This window comes from Nerophis ophidion, linkage group LG07, assembly GCF_033978795.1.
Source record: "Nerophis ophidion isolate RoL-2023_Sa linkage group LG07, RoL_Noph_v1.0, whole genome shotgun sequence".
NCBI lineage: Eukaryota > Metazoa > Chordata > Actinopteri > Syngnathiformes > Syngnathidae > Nerophis > Nerophis ophidion.
Window position 1 is genome coordinate 61,421,143 of NC_084617.1, and position 23,088 is coordinate 61,444,230.

General features: G+C 41.4%; 2 protein-coding genes across 2 annotated transcripts in view; one reads left to right on the top strand and one right to left on the bottom strand.

Annotated features, from left to right (window-relative positions):
* The window catches only part of ciao1 (cytosolic iron-sulfur assembly component 1), a 12,781-nt gene extending 8,462 nt beyond the window's left edge, over nucleotides 1-4,319 (top strand). Inside the window, exons 2-7 of the mRNA XM_061906776.1 lie at nucleotides 559-707; nucleotides 1,286-1,397; nucleotides 1,475-1,563; nucleotides 1,621-1,822; nucleotides 1,914-1,983; nucleotides 3,975-4,319. Of these exons, the coding sequence (XP_061762760.1) occupies nucleotides 559-707; nucleotides 1,286-1,397; nucleotides 1,475-1,563; nucleotides 1,621-1,822; nucleotides 1,914-1,983; nucleotides 3,975-4,209 (857 nt within the window). The 3' untranslated portion in view covers nucleotides 4,210-4,319. The remainder of the gene's footprint in view (nucleotides 1-558; nucleotides 708-1,285; nucleotides 1,398-1,474; nucleotides 1,564-1,620; nucleotides 1,823-1,913; nucleotides 1,984-3,974) is intronic.
* snrnp200 (small nuclear ribonucleoprotein 200 (U5)) overlaps nucleotides 4,317-23,088 on the bottom strand; it is a 29,676-nt gene continuing 10,904 nt past the window's right edge. The window contains exons 23-44 of the mRNA XM_061906775.1: nucleotides 18,585-18,668; nucleotides 18,320-18,426; nucleotides 18,130-18,248; nucleotides 17,904-18,058; nucleotides 16,008-16,197; nucleotides 15,761-15,934; nucleotides 15,510-15,670; nucleotides 15,204-15,431; nucleotides 14,053-14,244; nucleotides 13,783-13,961; nucleotides 13,556-13,707; nucleotides 13,358-13,466; nucleotides 11,169-11,277; nucleotides 10,895-11,084; nucleotides 10,653-10,817; nucleotides 10,459-10,580; nucleotides 10,240-10,383; nucleotides 8,053-8,229; nucleotides 7,819-7,979; nucleotides 7,610-7,691; nucleotides 4,864-4,956; nucleotides 4,317-4,778 (exon numbers count right to left, since the gene is read on the bottom strand). Coding sequence (XP_061762759.1) covers nucleotides 4,617-4,778; nucleotides 4,864-4,956; nucleotides 7,610-7,691; nucleotides 7,819-7,979; nucleotides 8,053-8,229; nucleotides 10,240-10,383; nucleotides 10,459-10,580; nucleotides 10,653-10,817; nucleotides 10,895-11,084; nucleotides 11,169-11,277; nucleotides 13,358-13,466; nucleotides 13,556-13,707; nucleotides 13,783-13,961; nucleotides 14,053-14,244; nucleotides 15,204-15,431; nucleotides 15,510-15,670; nucleotides 15,761-15,934; nucleotides 16,008-16,197; nucleotides 17,904-18,058; nucleotides 18,130-18,248; nucleotides 18,320-18,426; nucleotides 18,585-18,668 — 3,255 coding nt within the window. The 3' untranslated portion in view covers nucleotides 4,317-4,616. The remainder of the gene's footprint in view (nucleotides 4,779-4,863; nucleotides 4,957-7,609; nucleotides 7,692-7,818; nucleotides 7,980-8,052; nucleotides 8,230-10,239; nucleotides 10,384-10,458; nucleotides 10,581-10,652; nucleotides 10,818-10,894; nucleotides 11,085-11,168; nucleotides 11,278-13,357; nucleotides 13,467-13,555; nucleotides 13,708-13,782; nucleotides 13,962-14,052; nucleotides 14,245-15,203; nucleotides 15,432-15,509; nucleotides 15,671-15,760; nucleotides 15,935-16,007; nucleotides 16,198-17,903; nucleotides 18,059-18,129; nucleotides 18,249-18,319; nucleotides 18,427-18,584; nucleotides 18,669-23,088) is intronic.

Here is a 23,088-nt window from a genome sequence, read left to right on the forward strand (position 1 = left end):
CAATACGGAGCTCCTGCAGTCCTGGGTTCAAATCCAGGCTCGGGATCTTTCTGTGTGGAGTTTGCATGTTCTCCCCGTGAATGCGTGGGTTCCCTCCGGGTACTCCGGCTTCCTCCCACTTCCAAAGACATGCACCTGGGGATAAGTTGATTGGCAACACTAAATTGGCCCTAGTGTGTGAATGTTGTCTGTCTATCTGTGTTGGCCCTGCGATGAGGTGGCGATTTGTCCAGGGTGTACCCCGCCTTCCGCCCGATTGTAGCTGAGATAGGCGCCAGCGCCCCCCACGTCCCCACAAGGGAATAAGCGGTAAAATGGGTGGATGGATGGTTTCTTTTTACATCCCCAAGAGATGCATGTTGCGTTAACTGGAAACTCTAAATTATCCATCAGTATGGATGTGAGTGTGATTGGCCCACAGAAAGCTGGGATAGGCTCCAGCCCACCCGTGATGAGGGCGAGTGGCAGAGAAGGATACATTTAACAATAAAGTAGTTCATTTTTTTTTTTTTTTACACACGTGTATTAAAACAAATGAACCCTCCTTTCTGCTTGCAGGCGAGTCGTGGGTATGTAAGAGTGTGCTGGAGGACAGTCATCAGCGCACCGTGAGGAAGGTGGCGTGGTCGCCATGCGGGAATTATCTGGCCTCTGCTAGCTTTGATGCCACCACATGCATCTGGAAAAAGAAAAATGACGAATTTGAGGTTGGTTTTTGAGGAACATTTTTGTCCTCATGAAGGAGACCCGTGTGCGTGCGTGCATATATTTTTTAAATTTTATATATATATATATATATGTATTTTTAAATAATATATATATATATGTTTTTAATTTTATATTCAAATTCAAGTATTTCTTTTATTTATTTATTTAATTTATGGGGCTTCACGGTGGCAGAGGGGTTAGTGCGTCTGCCTCACAATATGAAGTTCCTGCAGTCCTGGGTTCAATCCCAGGCTCGGGATCTTTCTGTGTGGAGTTTGCATGTTCTCCCCGTGACTGCGTGGCTTCCCTCTGGGTACTCCGGCTTCCTCCCACTTCCAAAGACATGCACCTGGGGATAGGTTGATTGGCAACACTAAATTGGCCCTAGTGTGTGAATGTGAGTGTGAATGTTGTCTGTCTATCTGTGTTGGCCCTGCGATGAGGTGGCGACTTGTCCAGGGTGTACCCCGCCTTCCGCCCGATTGTAGCTGAGATAGGCGCCAGCGCCCCCTGCGGCCCCGAAAGGGAATAAGCGGTAGAAAATGGATGGATGGATAATTTATTATATTTTTTTTAGAGCTTGACCGTGTTGGAGGGACATGAAAATGAGGTGAAATGTGTGGCTTGGGCTCCTTCGGGGAACCTGCTGGCGACATGCAGCCGGGACAAGAGCGTTTGGGTTTGGGAAGGTCTGTATTCAATTTTTCATATTGGATTCACATAAAGAGTTTCTACTTATGACCTTCTTTTATTTTGTGCATCACAGTGGACGAGGAGGACGACTACGAGTGTGTCACTGTTGTCAACTCCCACACACAAGACGTCAAACATGTGGCGTGGCACCCCACACAAGAAGTGAGACACGCCCGCCTGACTGCCTTATGTTTTTATTTGAACAATGTCCGTCTTTAGCTTCTGGCCTCTGCGAGCTACGACAACAACATCTGCATCTACAAGGAGGAGGACGACGACTGGGAGTGCAGGGCCACTCTGCAGGGTCACACGTCCACCGTGTGGAGTTTGTCCTTCAGCGCCACCGGGGACAGGCTGGCGTCCTGCAGCGATGATCGCACTGTCAAGATTTGGAAGGAGCATCCGGCTGAAAGTGGTCAAGGTGAGCCATAATTACCAAGCGGGAAAATAAAAATTTTTTTTTTTTTTTTTTGCTGCTTGGTTTTAAAGGTGACCACATGTGCTCTGAACAGGAGACTTGTCATGGAAGTGTGTCTGCACGCTCTCTGGGTATCATGCACGCTCTGTGTATGATATTGACTGGTAAGACTGACCTCTCTTTGTCTTTTATTACACACTATTCCCCCTTTGAATAAGACAGTTCCACACTTCTTCACCAGTTGCTTAATCCTCTTGCATAAATAAATCCTGCACCTCATATACATACCTAAGGCTGAAAAATATTCCAAAACAATATTATTAGGGCATTATTGACCATGCAGTAATATGCAGTTTCTCCAGGATTTATGCAGGGTTTTTTGTAATTGTTGCCGCCTAAAATGCCGGAATTTGCGGCAGCTTTTTCAGAAAGTTGTGGCAAAAGTTGCCATGTTTTGGAGGATCATATTTTTCCAATAACATTAAATCTACTTGAATTTGTTATCCATGTTTCAAGGGTTCTGTGTAACTTTAACTTAAAATAGCACAGGATTGCAACCAATATTTAAAAACAAATACTGTATTGATGTCTACCGAGGATGTCGTAGTGGTTTGTGCAGCCCTTTGAGACACTAGTGATTTAGGGCTATATAAGTAAACATTGATTGATTGATTGATTGATGTTCTACTGGTTTTAAACCGCATGGACTTAAAAGTAGATGGCAGTAGGAGCACATACTCAGTGCTCATTGCCAAATTACTGTACTGTTTTAATGAATTATATTTAATATTCATCCATTCATCTTCTTCCGCTTATCTGAGGTCTGGTCACGGGGGCAGCAGCCTAAGCAGGGAAGCCCAGACTTCCCTCTCCCCAGCTATTTCGTCCATTTCCTCCCAGGAAATACCGAGGCGTTCCCAGGCCAACATAGTCTTCCCAACGTGTCCTGGGTCTTCCCCGTGGCCTCCTACCGGTCGGACGTGGCCGAAACACCTCCTTAGGGAGGCGTTCGGGTGGCATCCTGACCAGATGCCAATAATGCTAATATTGATAATTGATTATAATTACAGAAACAAACACCACCAAAGGCTTCCCTATTATCTGTTGTCTGCTTTGTCGTCCACAAACTGCAGATATTTTCCCTGTATGTTTTACGCTTGAAAAGTGTTTGTCCATCCAAAACATTTATTTATTTTCCAAACATATTTACCCCCAGACATCAAGATCATTTGTGACCTGTTGAGAGCAATTTGTAACAGTGAATTTTGTTGGTAAATAAAGGGAGGATGAGAGATTATCATCATACTTCAACCTCTCTTACATGTGCAGTCAGCATAACAGTTGAGAATTTGTTTTTAATTGTCATACACTGGAAGTGTTGCTTCATGTTTTAAACTACACTACCCAGAAGGCTTAGTAGTGTAGACAGGAACAGGAAGTAGGTGTGAGCCATGGGCGAGATGACAATTGTGACGTTTGAGCAAATAAGAGATTACACATGGTTATGCATTTGAGACAATTGCAATTGGCCAAAATGTGAAGGAAAGTTTTAGGCAAAGTTGCAAAGCTGTGCATATCGCAGAGATTGGTTGAATTTGCATGAATTGGCACCATCGCAAATTTCTGGAGCGACTGAATATGTACGAATCCAAATAACGCCCAATAACTATTTATTAGTTACCTGTAGTTGCTAAATGCTTCGTTTACAGAAGAAAATATCTGCCTCGAGACCAGGACAGAAATATGGGCATTAACAGTTGTGGCTGTAGGCAACCTCTTTTTTTAATTAACACTGCAAGGTGGCAGCGGCATTAAATGTACGAGTTGTTTTACGTTAGCTTTATTTACCTTTGCAAGCGCTTGTAAAATGTGAGTTGCATAAGTCATCTGTTGGTGTGAGTCTCTGACAAGCAGAGCCGTTTACTTTGAATGCATTAGCGGTATTAATGCTGACTGAGTTTATTAAAGATTTGTTCTGTTGAGCAATAAACTTATTAATAAATGAGCATGTCATCAAAGCAATTGTTTTTTTTAAATTTCAGAAATACCTTCTAATTAATTTTTGTTATACTATTAGAAGAGCTTTTGCAGCATGCAGACCATCATAAGCATCAACAAGTTCCTTATTGCAAGAGCTTGTGTATCTTCTTGCCAGGTGTTGTCTGACAGGTGCCCTGGCAACTGCCTGTGGCGACGACGCAGTCCGAGTGTTTAAGGAGGAGGTGTCAACTGACCCAGACCAGCCGGTGTTCTCCCTGGCCGCACAGGTGCCCAAAGCTCACGATCAGGACGTGAACTGTGTGGCGTGGAACCCTAAAGAAGCTGGACTGCTGGCCTCCTGTAGCGACTGCGGAGACATTGCCATCTGGACGTTCCAGGAGCAGGACTGAACATGGCCAACAAACACATGATTGTGCAGATTGACAATGGTGTGAAAAAGTTTAATCAATCTGATACAGTTTCAAGATGTTTATATAAAAATAAAGTGACAACACAATGACATGGTTTCTCTTTATTACAAAAGTCATTTCGGACAGCACGTTTACTAAAATCACATGTTCAAAAGTTTCAAACTATTAAATGACTTAACTTTTAGGTAAGAGGGGCAAAGACAAAAAGTGCCTATGAGTCATTTATTAATCTAAAAAAGTTTCATTGTTGATCCCTGTACAACATGAAACTGATTTAAAGCTGTAAATAAAAAGACACATGACAGAGCTAAACCCAATGTAATATATACATAAAAGCAGACAGTGACACCTGGTGGTGTCAAACTAAACGTTGAAAGGTGTTTGGATTAGTCCGAGTCGCTGTCTGCGTCGCTGTCTGCGTCGCTGTCAGCCTCTTTCACGTCCACGCTGAACTTGTACTCCTGGTCACAGCCCATATATGCGTCGCTCATGAAGTACAGCGTGTAGTTGTGAACGCCCATCGCTGGTGCAACAAAATCCAGTTTGACCTGTGGATTGGTACACAAGGTGATCAGCATCAAGTGTGTGGTGTAATTTTCAAACACACACAATTTATAGATGCAGACTACAGACCTTTGCTTTCTGCTGAAGGGTCAGTCTCTTGATGGAGATGAGGCTGTTGGACTTGGGGTCTCCGATCACAACCCACCAGCCTTCCTCGCGATTCTGGACAAATGTATTTATTAGATGTAGGAAGAGGTACAGAAATACATGCGCTGTCCATATTATTACAATGGACAACGCATTGATCAGCAAGATCCAATGAGTTCCATGTGTCAAAACTGTTGCCTTGATTTTTGATGCCATCAGGCGACTATAATATTGTATTGCTCAGGGGTAGGGAACCTATGGCTCTAGAGCCAGATGTGGCTCTTTTGATGACTGCATCTGGCTCTCAGATCAATCTTAGCTGGCATTGTTTAACACGATAAGTAATGAATAATTCCGCTGATAATCACAGTGTTAAAAATAACGTTCAAAAGATAAGACATTCTCATGCATTTTAATCCAACCATCTATTTTCTATCGCACCTGTTCAATAAGTCGCATTAATGGTAAGAAGTATTATATTTATTATTGGTTAGCTTTAGAATAAGTGAATTATATTGTGAAGTGAATTATATACAGTATATATAGCGCTTTTTCTCAAGTGACTCAAAGCACTTTACATAGTGAAACCCAATATCTAAGTTACATTTAAACCAGTGTGGGTGGCACTGGGAGCACGTGGGTAAAGTGTCTTGCCCAAGGACACAACGGCAGTGCGGGGATTGAACCTGGAACCCTCAAGTTGCTGGGACGGTTACTCTACCATCCAAGATGTACCGCCCCAATAACAACATTATTAAAAATAATAAAATACTTATTATTCTCTAAAAATGTTAGTCTTACTTACAAATGCACACATTTAATTGTATTCAGTGTTAAAAAATATTTTATGGCTCTCACGGAAATACATTTTAAAATATTTGGCTTTCATGGCTCTCTCGGCCAAAATGCTTCCCGACCCCTGGTATATCTTAAAAGGGTTTTAGTAACTCAAATACTAGGGAATAATCGTTTAATGATTTACGAACCACAGACTGAATAAAAATGTACTTTGGTGGACGAACCTTGTCTCAGTGTACCAACATTTCATCCACCCAATGAGGAGCAATTTTATGCTTGGCAGCACATCCATTGGAGGTGAGATAATTACTCCCAAGTCATTAAAACGGCCAAGCGCTGCTCTTAGCTACTTTATGTGCCTTTTGAGTGTTTTATAGACTTTTCACACATTTGCCTTGTTAACATGAGTCCAAAGGAAGCAATGGATAAGTGATGTGTGGTTTAAAACATTAAGTATCCAGAGTGATGTCGACATGTCTTCTCCATATCCCAACCCTTCCTGTTGCACACCAAGAAAGTTAACCGACAATGTCAAGTGGATTTTATTTTTTAGTCCTAATCATTGTAGCGACTTGGTTGATAAAGTTAATGAATTTTGTGATTTCAAACAGAGTGCGCCTCAGGGCTAGTGACAGTATTTATGCGTTGGCAGGGCTGTTGCATACAAGCAGATAGTTCAGCTCCTTGTTATTTTTTTTTGGCTTAGTTATTAAATAGAAAGTTGATCCATCACCCCCATGTTATGTTTGCTTGATTTCCCGTACCGTATAGCACTTCATATTGTGTTCAAAGTGTACAAACTTTTACTAAAATATGGACTTTTGTCGCGGCTCGAACCCATTATTCATGTTTACAACGGAAACATTTGTTTCTATACACAAACTTTTCAAATGACAAACCCTGTTCAAGAACCAGTTAAGTTTGTGAATCGTGGTTGTATTGTATTCAGGAAGTCGATTATTTAATTCCTCAGTATGAATGAATACTGATGGTCTTGACCAGGGGTCTCAAACCCAATTTACCTGGGGGCCACTGGATGCAGAGTCTGGGTGAGGCTGGGCCGCAAGAAAAGATTTCTTAAAAAAAAAAATGTTGCATACTCCTCAGCATGTCTGGTTGTATAATGACGTTTCAAATTGTATTCCTTGTGCACCGCAACTTTCTCTGTGCAAATAAGACACGTCGGGGTGGCCCTGTGCTTAACAAAGAAATATTGCATCTCCCACTTTTCCTGGAATTGGCTTTGCTCATTACTAACCTTTCTCTTCACTGCAGGCTTTGAAAAAGACATGTTTGGGGTTGTGGAATATATTTGTATTTAGCTGACACACGGAGAATCATGTTATTTCTGCAATGTGTGTCGTTCCGCTTTTCCTCCCTACAGCAACACAGTGGTCGGCGGATAATAGCCGGGAAAGTACCGGGATAGCGAGCGCAAAAAAGCGATGGCGCGTTATCCGGTGTAATATAAGAATATATGTAGTGTTCATTGTGTGAGGCAATGCAAATTAAACTATAAAAAAAACAATTAACGGTTTGAATTGGTCCAGATTCCCGGGGACTGTTATTACTGACGGACAGGTGTCGTGGTGTGACTGCAGCCGGGAACGTAAGAAAACCCTCGTCTCCATGGCAACGTATCTGTCGCTTTGACTCATTTGCCGCTTTTCCACTAATGCAGGGGTAGGCAACCCAAAATTGAAAGAGCCATTTTGGACCCAAATAACAACACTGCCAAGCGCCATTCATATAAAACTTGCAGACCGCACTAACATTAAACTTTCATATTAAGGTGGGGGCCGCAAAATAACGTCTTGCGGGCCGCAATTGGCCCGCGTGTCTGAGACCCATGGTCTTGACCTTGCCTTCAGCTCTTATTTATTGGATCTCACTGGGTTATTAAGGACAATAAAAAAAAAACTAAATCCACCTGAGGGAAGAGTGGAGCAATGACTGGCCCAGTCACCTCCTCCTCTCGCTCCAGCTGAACCTGGACCAGAACTGGATTGCCACTGGGAATAAAGGAAAGTGTTAAGCCTTCAAGTCAAGTAATGATGATTGCCCAGTTTTATAATAATGGATTCAATATAGTCCTTGGCTGATAAATCATGTGTTGTCATGCCAAGTCGAAAAGCCAACCTCTTGACATTGTCCTTTTCAGAAACTTCGTAAGACAGCTCGATGTTGGGGTAGCGGTTACAGAAGCGAGCCACGTCGGCCATCTGAATGTCAGAGAGTTGTAGCAAAGCAGTTCGGTCTTCATCTTCCATCTCCATGATGTCGAAGATGCTCTCCACACCCTGAATATGAAGATATGAACAACCATGTGATCATTAATTTTAAGTCTGATGATTATGGGTTGAAAAATAATACCTTGTCTGTGCAGCGCTTGATGTGCTCTGAAGTGAAGAACGGGAGCTGTTTGAGGTAGGAATCCTTGGACCACATGGCCTGTGTGACCATCTGGGCCAACTCCATAGCTGCCAGCGCAGGACTCAGCCAGCCATTACTGGACAGCACGTCAACGCAGGCCTGGATTAGACGCACGGCCTGACAAACACAAGACGTGGGAGCTTAGTGGAGTTGTTCACCAAGTACAGTTGTTCCCTTAACATCAGATTGTCTGGAGATGCGATTGTTTCTCAGCGGATTGTTATGCTTTAGGTTGCAAGCAAACATTTGCGTTACAAACATGAGTTGGTGTAGCAAATGTCACAGTAAGCCTAGGAATGGACATGACAGTGATAAGAAGAAGTTCATGATATTCATTAAGTTAAAGAAATCATCAAAAACATGACGAGGGAGTGCCGCTGACTGGGTGAAGCAAATTGAGCGCATCAATGCTAGTGACGCAGAATGAGTCTAACACTAGCCCAGAATGTTACAATATCTGAACAGCAGACATTTATCCATGAAAATATGGAAAAGCTGCTGATGGTGTATTTGACAGAAGCAGCTGGAAGGAGATACCTCAGAAGTCAACTCACTGAAGTAAATGCTGTACATTATTATTACATGACTTCAAATAATATTGCATTTGTTAGTGATACATTTTAAGGCTGTCAAGAATAAGTTAACTCATGGGATTAATCAAATAATAAATATTGCATTAATTCTCTATATACGCAGCTTAATCTGGCATTTTATTTTGACCGTACATGCTCCTTTACCTCAACTGTGGATGGTTAGTTGTCGGGTCAATGCAAAGATAAGTGGGGAGACTCCAATCATTGTGTTCACTGGCAAATTTCACTTTAAAATACAACCTGTTTGGATTTTACATAAAAATGTTTTTAAGTTTTGAGCCATTTAATGACACGCAATAAGGTAAACCGTTTTTTAAATGTTCTTGTATGACATTGTGACAACAACATTGGATTTGTGTCCAAATATTGGCCTCTTTTTTTTAGGTTAATATGAATTACGCACGCAAGTGATAACCGGTGTGATTAATCATGATTTATCAACATTCAAAACTGTGATTAAAATTCTTATTTGACAGCACTAATTTTTATACAATATTTTTTTATCTAGAGGTTGTTTTTGTTTTTTTAAAAGGCATTTTATAAGTGTTAGGGGAATCATGTTTTCCACCTTGAAGTGAGTGGAATGCACAGGGAGACGCACTCTACACAGCAAAAACTGAAATCTAAGTAAGATTAAATATCTCAAATAAGGGTGATATTTGTTTATTTTCTGTCTGATAAGATCATTCTTCTCACTAAGCAGATTTTATGTTTGAGTGTTTTACTTGTTTTAAGGGTTTTGGTCCTACATTATCTCAGTAAGATATTACAGCTTGTTGCTGAGATTTTATGACCTATATTGAGTAAAACATGCTTGAAACTGATGCAAAGCTGTGTCATCAACACTCACAAGTATAAAACTGCTTTTTAAAGTAATAATTTCTTATTTCAAGCATGAAAAAATACATCATGATGCCAAGTGCATATCACTATGTCAGATAATGGCACTAGCATTTACTTAATTTAAGAATATTTTTCAACATATTGAGCTTAAAAAGGTAAAAAAAAAAATTTCTACCAAGAAAGGTGCACTTGTTATTAGTGAGAATATACTTATTTTAAGGTATTTTTGGGTTCATTGATGTTAGCTAATTGTACTTGTTTTGGAAAGTCTTGACAAGCCAAATTTTCTTGTTCATTGGCAAATCATTTTGCTTAGTTCAAATAAAATACCCATATTTCTTTTTTTTTTTTTTCTTGTTTTTGAACACTGACTTTTTGCAGTGTATTCATTTTGTTCTGTTTTGTTCAAGTGCCTGGGATGAAACGAAGCGAGAGTAGACAAAATGTGCGCGTGTCTAAAACACACGCTTCGGTTAACTTTCAGTTTCATTGGACAACCCCCAAACAACTCCACCAGGGAGGGGCCGCAAGGAGGACAAAAGCATTACCACTAATCAAATTGATTTCAATTAATTAAAATTTGAGATGAAAGTGTTTTGTGTTAAGAGCTCCGTCACAGAACCAATTAAGCTTGTAAATTGAGGTACCACTGTTTGTAAAAGTGAACACTTATCCTATGTTCCATCCACACCTTGCTCAGGATGTCCTCAGTGTCCGACTGCAGCTCAGCACTCAGTTGCATCCTGGAGAGGTGAGCCTGAAGTAGCAGGTTGGTCTTCACGTGGGGGTCGTTGAATTTGGGGTTGTTCAGCTTGTGGGGAACCTTCTGGGCCAGCTGGCGAATGAGACAACGTGACATTGTGATACAGATGAACATCCAGTTGAAAAGCTGCGAGTGTGATGTGTTTACCTGTCGGAGAAGCATGTCCTCATGATGCCTGATAGGAATGTTCTTATACTCGGCAGCGTTGGAGATGATCTCGATTAACCCACGGATCTTGGTCTTGGCATTGAGCGACATGCTGAACAGCTCTGCCAAACAACAAGAAAACACTTGAGCTACGAGTGCAGGAACAAAGCCTACTTGGAGATGTTGTCACTGACCGATGGTGGTGTAGTTGATGTAGTAGTAGGCAGCGATCATGCCCAAGTTGAGTGGCGCCACGTCCATCTCGTCCTCAATGCTGATGCACTTGGACTGCTCCAGGTCATGCAGCGTGTGCTCCACCAGCTCGGACAAGTGATCAGACAGGTGGCGATGGGACATGCCTGTGATGAGGTCAGCATACGATTAATGAAGTAGTACGCTCCACTTTCTGTTGATTCAGCATAGTTTTGTGTTTTACCTTGAAGATTGTAGTAGTTGGGGTTCTGGGTCATACGCCGGTACAGGAATGTCCAAGTCAGGTAGTCAACAGCATCCTGCTTGTTCTCCACCGTCTTGGTGACAATCTCTGCATTGAAGTGGTCATGGAGACAGTGGTCCAAGTGAGACTCCACAGGGAGCGGCTCATAGAGGAACTTCTTGAAGAAATCCTAAGAATAAGCACACAAAGACATGTTTTTATATTGCTGTCCTCTCAACGCCCTAAAAAAATAAACCCAAAGAGGATGTTATACCTTCTTGGAGCCCTGACACATGATGACACAGCGTCCCTCGTCATCTAGAATGGGTCTGTTGGCTTTTCCTACCATCTGGAGGACATCATATATGGGATAGTCCACATAGCTGCAAGAATGATGGAAATGAACACATGTAAACAACTATCAAAGGAAAATATTGTTGTGCTGAAAGGCATGTATACACCAGATTCTCTCATGCACCACAATACCAAACATCTGTTAAATATGAACAATGGTCATGAAGTGTGGGTCATGACCGAAAGAATAAGATTGCGGATACAAGCGGCCGAAATGAATTTCCTCAGAAGGGTGGCTGGCATCTCCCTTAGAGACAGGGTGAGAAGTTCAGTCACCCGAGAGAGACTCGGAGTAGAGCCGCTGCTCCTTTGCTTGGAAAGGAACCAGCTTACGTGGTTCGGGCATCTCGTGCGGATGCCTCACGAGCGTCTCTCTAGGGAGGTCCTCGTTGCACGTACCACTGGGAGGAGAGCCCACGAGAGGCCAAGGACCAGATGGGTGGATTACATCTCCTCTCTGGCTTAGGAACGCTTTGGGATCCCCCAGGAGGAAGTTGCTAATGTTGCTCTGGAGAGGGAAGTCTGGGGTTCTCTGATGGAGCTGTTGTCCCTGCGACCCGTTTCCGGATAAGCGGTTGAAAATGGATAGATGAATGGATGTTAAATATTTGCTGAATTCCACCCATCCATCCATTTACTACCGCTTATTGCCTTCGGGGTCGTGTCTTGCTGAATTAATTATTTTTATTTTCACAACATTTCTAGGAACTAATCAAACTGGTAGTGGATTACCTCACTAGTCCTGGGCAGATAGTCAAAAAATCTATTAATTGAACGACAAATGAAAATAAACTCAATACCTTTGCCTAAATCGATAGTTTTTGTTTTCTGTTGCTTCCAGATAGGGTGAAAGAGGGTTCACTCTATGCATTGCTTTGAGCACGAGAGTGTGTTTATTGTAAGGCAAAATTAAATGAACGCAGCAAACTCTCCCTTCAGTCACCTACAATCTTTGTCTCGGTGGTGGGAGGCGAGAGCCTATCCCAGCTGCATTCTGGCGGAAGGCGGGCTACACTCTGGACAAGTCGCCACCTCATCCCAGGGCCAGCACAGATGGACAACCAATCACTCACACCCACACTCACACACTGGGGCCAACTCAACTGTTGCCAATTAAGCTATCCCCAGGTGCATGTCTTTGGAGGTGTGAGGAAGCCAAAGTCCCTGGAGAGAACCCACACAGTCACGGGGAGAACATGCAAACTCCACACAGAAGGACCCCGAGCCTGGGGATCAAACCCAGGACTTTCTTATTGTGAGGCACATGTACCATTGTGCCGCCACAAAAACAAACCATCAGAATGAAAAGTTTTTGACGTTCCAATTACAATAGTAAAAAATATTAATGAGAAATAACAGTTTATTCCGTCTAAAAGGGTTACATGCATTATCATTATAATGTATTATGATTAGTTGGGATGTGCTGATTGATTGACAATTAAACAGTATCGGCCAGTTTCCATGAAAAACTACCAATAGTGATTAATGCTTTTCAATGTCGATCCCTTCCGGCTGACAATTCGATATTAAGGGTAATATCAGTATATGATAGATACAAAAGTGATTTGATCGATATTTTTATTTTCTCAAAAACTTTTTTGCTTGTTTTTGTTAATGTTTTTACAAATTCAGAGAATAATTACCTGGACAAAGAAATACTCTAAGGGCAAAAACCAAAGAATTGAATGAGTAGTAGATAGTTGTTTTTGCTTTTGTGTAGTAATTGTGTACAATATATTGACTTTGTTTTGCTTATAAAAGTGGATGTAAAAAAAAAGAAAATAAAAATAATCTACTTTAAATATTGTGTTGATATTGTTAAATTGTCAATGGCTCTCAACATAAATCGAAACATTTACAGTTAATACTTGGATTAATCGGTTTTGGTATCAGCCAATCGGATTCGGCAGAGTAGAACACTGATCGGAACATCCCAAAGGATTACGTTACATGACGTACATTACTTGGTCTCAAAATTAACTGACAATTTGTAGGTCTATATGTCGTTCAGAAAAATGTGTTATCCGTCCAGGCCTATAGCTTATTTTTTTAAATAAATCTGCTTCTTCGACACAAATAACCCTGCAAAGAACCAACAACTCCACTTACGAATGGATGATGCCATTATAGTACTGAGTGTCCATGACGATGACAAGGTGTGCAGAGATGTTAACGCCCCAGCAGAGGGAGCGAGATGACACCACCACCTGAACGGCACCTGGAAAACAAATAGGCAGGAGAGGAATGATCAACCATTCAATTTGCACAATCTAACCCATTGCCGTAAGAGAGCATCAGGGATCGTACCCGAGTTAAAGAGCTGCTCCACTATTTTGCGTTCTGTTGCAGACAGGCCCTCGTGGATGTACCCCACGCCATTGGCCAGAGTCTCTTTTAGGGTTGCATCAGTTATTTTATCCAGGAAAGGAGCAATATCTGTCTCAGTGCAATGCAGAAACCTAAAAAGGAACAAATATTTACTCTCAGTATTGTGGTGTGACCTGGCATCAGCAGCAACAGGAGTGCACACTGACCTTTGAGGAACCACATCAGCAGCACAGAATGTGAGAATGTCGATGGCTGTGAGGCGAGTCTGTCTGCGGGAGGGCACAAACACCACGGCTGGTTTGGAGGGAGAGTGTTTCATGATGGCATGATACACCGGCTTGGCCATTGAGAGCAGGCGAGTCTGCGTGTGACTCACATTGAAGCCCTAAAACACCCAGAAGGAGAATTTTCAGGAAGACATTGAATGTGCTACTTACTGTTATGTTGAACTTGACATTGGAATAACATTTACACACCTGGATGTGAAGCTCCAGAGGCACGGGCCTCACGTTGGGGTGGAAGTTGAATGTGGTTGTGGTGCTGCATCCCAGCCAGTGGGCCACATCTTTGGCGTTTGACAGAGACGAACTGAGGGCCACAATGCGGATAGGCCGCTCAATCTGAGAGGAGATGTACCTCATCCTTGAGCAGATCACCTCTAGCACAGGCTAATGAAAAGGGTGATAATCAGGACAGCATTTTATTAATTTGTGGCAGTCCACCACAAGTAAAAAATAAAAATGTACAATAAAGTAACATTTCAATTTACAGGTGATATATGTAAATCATGTGCCACAAAACCTTGACTAGTATGTGTTTTAAAATTAGAGTTTGAGGTTTGAGCAACAGGTAGCTAGGTAGCAAGTACAAAGTTGGCAATACATTCATTTTTACAGAGTTTGGTGACTATACACCAATAAGTTAAAATGCATTTGCTGATTTATGTCAATTTTGTTACGCCAAAATACTCATTTAACGTTTGTACCAATTTAAAATGATTGCAATGCTAATTTTCATTAGCCTGTCAATGAGCTCGTCCCATTGTATGTTAGCATTAAGCTAACGGCATAGGAGCCAACCCTTATCCTGTAAAGTTGCATTGCTTTTTTTCCCCAGTCTATACCAAGCCGTATTGTCAATTGAGACATGTGCACCTAATGTGTAAATTAATATACTTTTCTTGGTGTGGTTAGTTTTACACCAACTTTATTGTGGATACTATGAATTAACAACCTCAAAAAGTTTTTTCATCTCCAATTTAAAAAGACTGTTCAACTATCTGCCAAACTAAATCACAACATTCAGGGCAGAATATATAGAAATAAACCAGGAGTGTAAGAAATAGAGCCTGTGATACATCGTAGTAATAAAATGAGCAGCAACAAATGAAAAATAGAGCAACATTATATAATGTAACAAGAAAAATATGTCTAATAATAACAACATATTTGTCTTTAAATGTATTGTATGTATAACTTTATTTTGCCTTTAAAAAAAATTTGAACGATGTCATATTAACATAGCCCTGGCCACGATCCCTGATCACAAATAGCATGCCAATCTGTGGGAAACACCATAGAATGAATGTTGTAATAGGCTTCAATGTTTCATTTGACAACATTCTTACCCCATTTTCTCCACCAATGAGATGTGTCTCATCCACGATGAAAAGACTGACATTCTGGACATTCTTCCTCTGTTTCCAGCGACGAGACAAGATGTCCCATTTATCAGGCGTGCTGACAATAATGTCTCCTTTTCCTAACAACTTCAGATCGGTGCTGGTTTCTCCTGTCAGGAGCACCACCTTTTTGTTAAGGATGTCTTGGAACTTTTGGTGCCAGTCGACAAACACCTGATGAGAGGACGATGTAAGAAGTCATACATTCACAGAACTTAAGATGGTGGATTTGATAACCCAGTGACAGCATACTTGTTCTGCAAGTGCCTCCATGGGGGTGATGTAGACACAGCGACCTTCTGCATTGTGAAGCAGCATCCTCAGAATGGCAAACTCGGCACAGATGGTCTTTCCACTGCCAGTGGGCGCTCCCACAAACACATTGTCATCACTGTTGTACAGGGCATTGAACACTGGACAGATGGCACAGAAATACTCTCTTTGGTAAATTATATACACTCTGGAGGGAGCGGTTACATGTTTGTATTTTTCAGATTGTGTACCTTGCGTTTGAATAGGGTTGAAAAAGGGGAACTTGTTCTGGTAGAGAGCCTCGAAGGCTGAGTTCCTGAGGGCAGTGACAGGTAGGGGCTGCAGGTCCAGCAACTCGGTGGGTGGGGGGTACTTCTCAGGGAGGATCAAGTGGCGGAACGACACTGGAAGCTGGGTCTCACAAGCTGAATTAATCAGAAATATATTAATGAAGTTGCTTGAAATGAGGAGATGTTTGTACAAAAGACTTTCACTTACAGAGCCAGCGGTCAGAAACCACACGGATGAAGTACTGCGGGGGAAGAGGCTCGAATACTGGGACAAAGAAAGTTACAAGGTGCTCGTCCTGAGCGTACTTGGCTTTGAGCAAGAAGTACTCATGGTGGAGGATGACCTCACTGTCCACGTCCTCCACCATGATCCAGAAAGCCTCTGATGAGCCATGAATCTAAACCACACAAACAAATGTATTAGGAAAGTTCCCAGTGTTGTGCAGCGATTAACAAAAATGAGCGGTTAATTATAATCTGTAATTATTCTATTTTTCAATCCCACCTAATAAATGCTGAGAAAAACCCTCAATTTGAGGTATTTTCATTTAACTTAATTACATTATTGTTAATGTTAATTGTTGATATAAAACCAAAAAAGTGTCTTGATGCTTATTTAACAGATTAAAAACAGAGGCAGTTTTAGCCATTTATTAAAATCTATTTTCTTTTGTTATCCCTAGCACGTGTTTCATTCATTTATTCTTCCTTATGGTAGTATTGTTTCAATTTCTTGATTACTGAAAATGTATTTCTATTAGGGGTGTAACGGTACGTGTATTTGTATTGAACTGTTTCGGTAAGGGGGTTTCGGTTCGGTTCGCAGGTGAACCGAACGACACGGACATATAAGTAGCGCATCGCACGTTGTGTAAACCATGCACACCGAGGCACCATGAATTAATTTACGTGGACCCCGACTTAAACAAGTTGAAAAACTTATTCGGGTGTTACCATTTAGTGGTCAATTGTACGGAATATGTACTGTGCAATCTACTAATAAAAGTTTCAATCAATCAAAAAAACAACAACACACGGCATGCTAGCAACGACTGGGCTATGATAGACTGATCACACCTCCTTTTTTCACGGGATATGTCCTCTTTGCGGAGCTGTCCAGGTGGAGTTTCTTAAATGCCTTGAATGTCCGGTATTTTGAGTTATGGTTGTATGTATTTTCAATGTACGTTCAGGGTTAAGAAGGGGTTAAAAAAAATGATGCACACAGCGTTAACATTCGTGAGGGCGGGGCAGAGACAGAGAAAACAAGAGAGCTATGATAAACGCGCATGCGTCGCCAGGCTCTGCTTTTTATCCTTTGATTAATCAGATTTAATTTTTTATTATCTATAGCAGGGGTTTCAAAAGTGTGCCCTGGAGGCCATTTGCGGCACACAGCTAATGTTTTAAAGGCCCACGGCACATTGTAAAAAAACTATTAAAATAAACAACAAAAGTGAAATAAAAAATCTTAAAGGCTAAATGTATTTTTAGAAAAACTTGCAACGTTTACTAATAAAACAAAGCTGTTTTTTTTTTTTCAAACTGTCATTGTTTAAAACACAATATTGAATCAAAATCAATGTTATTATGAATTATTGACCTATCCAAGTTTCCGATTATTTCACATCAAATATTCCACTAAGAAATTTATTTTTGGTGGAAGATTTAGCAAATTTGTTAAATAAGCAATCAAAAAATGTATATATATTTTTTTCTTATTGTACCGAAAATGAACCGAACCGTGACCTCTGAACCGAGGTACGTACCGAACCGAAATTTTTGTGTACCGTTACACCCCTAATTTCTATGTACATATTTCAAACTAATATAGATACAGGTTTATACATAAAGGTTTATATGCTTTTTCATAAAAGAGAAGATGTAATAACATTAAGCCATCACTTTTTGAAGGTCACAAAGGACAAAGCAGCTATGCTGACATCTGAGTAATAGATATCCTGATATAGGGTATATCAAGAGACGATAACGTTAGAGATTAAAATTTGACTAAAAAATCAATGTACTAAATATAACTAACTAATCACAATTAACACAATAATTTGACACCCCAATGTACAACTAGTTATTTCTAATAACTGACCTTGTCATCCCACTGGAAGTCAGGAGTTATGGTGAGCTCTACTTTGAGAGTGGAGCGGGTGATGGGCTGCAGATGGACAGCCAGGTCTAGTTTGGGGAACTGGTGGACATATTTGTGGATCGTTTTCCCCATTTTTGGCATTCGGATAAGCTCCCCTGAAAAAAGAAAATCATTGATTACTATGGTTCCAACTATAAATGGAATATTTTGAAGGAGGTGAATTTACCAATCTCATTGTGGTTGAGGTCATAAAGACGCTCAAAGGGGAAGTTCTTCTTCTCGATCTTCTTGATTACTTCTTCTGGCAACTTCTTAAACTGTCGCAGTGGGGACATGGACTGCCACCTGAACGAAACCAAAATGCACAACCTCAGAATCTTGTCTTTGGAAACCAAATCCAAACAAAATGTACTTACATTCTCTTGTCAATCATCTTGCAAAGATTCATGGTCTTGTCTGACAGTTGAGCCCATCCTCGGCTCAGAACAATCTCAAATATAGCCCGCATCAACCTTCCAGCACTCTGCAAGAGGTGGTCAACGTTGTTTGTATTAAAAAGAAAATACAAATGATCTCAAAGAAACAATGCAGGAGCTAACTACATCAGAGCAAGTTATAGGATGTCATTAAAGTATATTTTGTTGGGTTAGCATTTACTGAGTAAGTAATCTGGCCACATACCTGTGTCACATACACCATGTCTGCCATGAGGGCAAAGCCTTCAAGTTTTAGTTGAGAGATGAAGGCCTGAAGCAGCACATTGATCTGTTAGGAAAAGACAAAACACCCAATGTAAAAAATAAAACAAAAGTTAGAAAAGCACTCAGAAAGCGCAGACCTCCACCAAGCCCTACCTCTTAATAAAGTTAAAAAGTTAAAGTCCTGACGATAGTAACACACACACTAGGTGTGGTGAAATAATCCTCTGCATTTGACCCATCCCCATGTCCCCCTCCTGGGAGGTAAGGGGAGCAGTGAGCTGCAGCGGTAGCCGCGCTCAGGAATCATTTGGCGACTTAACCCCCAATTCCAACCCTTGATGCTGAGTGCCGAGCAGGGAGGCAATGGGTCCCATTTTTATAGTCTTTGGTATGACTCGGCCGGGGTGAAAAGTTTATTAAAATGTGCCCATAACATTTAGAGCTTTCTATAGCAGAATATAAAAAAAAATAAAATAATGAAGTCTCTTGTGGGTCATTCCCTGTCTGTTTTTCCTGGCGCTAGCATAAACACAGAGAAGTAAAGGCTTGTAATGTAAACAATAAGTAATCTAGTGAAAAGGATCCCAATCAAGCCCATAATCTAATCCAAAGGTGTCAAACTCAAGGCCCGGGGGCCAAATCTGGCCCATTTTATGTGGCCCGTGGAAGCCTACACATAACGTGTGTCAATAAAATACGGCATCTCTCTTGCTTAAAAATGTACTGCATGTTATTGCATATCTTCTAAAATTTAATGTCTAATTATGCAACATTATGGCTTCACGGTGGCAGAGGGGTTAGTGCGTCTGCCTCACAATACGAAGTTCCTGCAGTCCTGGGTTCAAATCCAGGCTCGGGATCTTTCTGTGTGGAGTTTGCATGTTCTCCCCGTGAATGCGTGGGTTCCCTCCGGGTACTCCGGCTTCCTCCCACTTCCAAAGACATGCACCTGGGGATAGGTTGATTGGCAACACTAAATTGGCCCTAGTGTGTGAATGTGAGTGTGAATGTTGTCTGTCTATCTGTGTTGGCCCTGCGATGAGGTGGCGACTTGTCCAGGGTGTACCCTGCCTTCCGCCCGATTGTAGCTGAGATAGGCGCCAGCGCCCCCCGCGACCCCGAAAGGGAATAAGCGGTAGAAAATGGATGGATGGATGGATTATGCAACAAAAGAACGTGCCATTCAGTCATTAATTTTACATGCCTGCCAGGCAAAACCCATGGGCCATCATTGTAGCATCAGTTTCCAGTGTTTTTTGTGTTTGTCGTGTGTGTGTTTTCGCTTATTGACAAGTTTTGTCCGTTTTTCTAACTCTAAGAGTCTCCAAAAAGCCAAGAGACCAGTGTGGCAAAAAGGAGGAAATCCCTGTGAATCAAATAAAGGACTATTTGCGGGGAGTACATTGGCGCTCACAAGTATAGAACGACAAGACAGGCTTCTTACTACAATTGTCAAAAGATGGGATATTTTTGGAAAACGATGGCAGAGCAGACTTTTTGCATAGATAGGGAACATTTCTCTCCAGAGGCCCACACTAAAACACTCAGCCCTTCCTTCATGTTAATGCAAGTGGATTTTACTTTGTACAACCATATTTATACAATAAAAAGAAACATCTACAAAAGGTTTTTGTGGTTTCTGATTGGCTTCTGTGTGTGGGCACTGCATACAGCACAGTTATGCGGTTATTAAATAGAAAGTTGATCCATTACCTCCATGTTATGTTTGTTTGATATGCGGTACTGTATAGCACTTTCTATTGTGTTCAAAGTAGGGTTGTACGGTATACCGAAACTGATAAAGCACCGCGATACTAATTAATTGAAATCGGTACTATACTACCTTTGAAAAGTACCGGTACTGTTCTTTCATCCGAATGCCGCTGTGCAGTGGTGACTACAGAGTCGAGACGCATGATGTTGAGTTAGTCAAAACGCACACACAAAGTGCATACAAGCAATAACATCATGGGGGGGAAGAATGGCAAAAAATTCTACTGATTAATAAGGAGTGTGCGTGAAGCGCAATATAGGAGGTATTTTGGCTTCAAAACTATCGATAAATGTGACGCTTTAAAGAAGGATCCGCTGCGCTGCAAGTGAATTATTGTGAATTATATTTATGTAGCGCTTTTCTCTAGTGACTCAAAGCGCTTTACATAGTGAAACCCAATATCTAAGTTACAAAACACGCCTCACAATGTGGCGATTAGTATTATCACCTTAGCTTCAAACTTAGGTCAACACTTAAATAATAAGCATTCAGATCTGCACAATGACTTATAAAGAGTGACAGATAATAATGTAGTTGTTACACCTGTCCTGCTGTTCGGCTCCCATGCAGACCGTAATCGAGGAACACAGGGTTGACGTTCCTTCCAGGGCGGATGTTTTCATCGGGGGTAACACCCTTCACTTTACCATGGGCTTGCTAAGCGCAGCTTTCGGGTCTGAATGCGAGGCCGCCGATTTGTGACAATATGGTTGTTTTATTAACCGGACCGTTCATCATTCTACTGTGCACGTGCTCCCTCTCTCTCTTTTCTCGCCCACTCACTCACTGGCATCACTCAGCCAACACGTTCACACACACACAGTTAACTAGCTCCCCTGTTGTGCACATGTAGATACGTAGACGCACACGCAGGTAGATGGCAAATTTTTGCTTTTAACTTATATTTTAACCTTCTAAAATTGTTATTTGAGTGCAATAGGAATCATATGTTTAATGTATTGTAAGATTTTTTGTTAAAATAAAGGCAATAATGCCTTTTTTCGTAGTTTCCTTTATTTGGAAAAATATCGAAAAGTATCGATATACATTTTGGTACTGGTACCAACTATTAGTATTGGGAAAACCCTAGTTCAAAGTGTACAAAGCTTCACTAAAATATGGACTTTTGTCAAGGCTGGAACCCATAAGTGTTATTTACATTGTTTGTCATGGGGAACTCTGCTTCACTATACAAGCTTTTCCGTTTATAAACCCTGTCCAGGAACCAATTAGATTCGTAAAGGGGCGGCATGGCGTAGTGGGTAGAGCGGCTGTGCTATAAACCTGAGGGTTGCAGGCTCACTCCCCGCGTCTTGACATCCAAATCGCTGCCATTGTGCCCTTGGGCAGGACACTTCACACTTCAGTGCCGCTGAAACTGGTGAATGAATGATGAATGATAGGTGGCGGTTGGAAGGGCTGTAGGCGCAAACTGGCAGCCACGCTTCCGTCAGTCTACCCCGGGGCAGCTGTGGCTATGAAAGTAGCTTACCACCACAAGGTGTGAATGAATGATGGGTTCTCACTTCTCTGTAAAGTGCTTTGAGTGTCTAGAAAAGCGCTATATAAATCTAATCCAATATTAAATGGAGGTTACACTTTTAAAGTATTTACTATTTATTTCAAGTGGCCCTCAATGAAAACAAGTTCGACATCCCTGATCTAATCAGTTGTGACTTATCTCGCCTCCTGGAGGAGATGTATGAAGTAAGGATGTAAAGATTTGTTTCTTAATTCAAACGGATTCCCGCAACATATAACAAATATAAAATTTTAAATAAAACATGCTAAATCCGCCTGAATGCAGCTGAGATAGGCTCCAGCAGCCCCCGCGACCCCAAAATGGGTCTACGGCCTGCCAGCGTTATCAGTTTGGCCTGCGAGACATTACAAGTTTAAGGAATCTGTCCCGCGGGTTGCCAACAGCTTTATTTTAAATAGCTGCCAATCAAATTGCTGCAGATTTGCCACCATCTTGTGTAAAACGTGAGTAAATCAGGTCAATGACCATTAATTTTCATTTGACATTTTCGTGGCACAGCAATTACTTATAAGACCGAATCCAAACTCGAACGAACACAGAAAGCAACACACTTAGCCAAACATAACACAACCTGTTCACTAACTTTTGTGGATATTATAAAAAACGGTCAAATTACTAGACATAATTCTAAACTACAACAACTTAAATCAACTACAATGCGTGATGGGAAAATACAAAAAATGCCTCCACAAACTCATCCTTGTTTGCCACATTTTAGCTGCTTGATATTTCTGTCTGATTACAAAACTTTAAGGATGTCGTCAGGGAAGCAGACAAGGTATGAGTAAAACTTTCACATATTCTTAGGCTCAATTGGAATAACACTCCTGCCCCCTTGTTTTTGTCCATCCTCTTTGGTTTTGCATGTTCACGTCCATCAAGAGGCGCTCAAATTATCCGTCAAGTAGGGGGGGGTAGGACCAAGTACCTCCCTCTAAGCGAAGTGAGCTTGCAGACCCCCCTACACTATCGAATGCGAGGAGAAAGACGGCAATACAGAAATCCAGAGAAGCGTACAAATGTAAGTAACAAGCGTAATTAAGGATTTTCAAAACAATGACCTTTGCTACTGCACGTAAATATTGGCTTCAAACCCAAGTACACAATGAAACACATTTTACATACCGCAAGCTGATGCGCCAGCACTTGCATATTTCGCCCAAAATG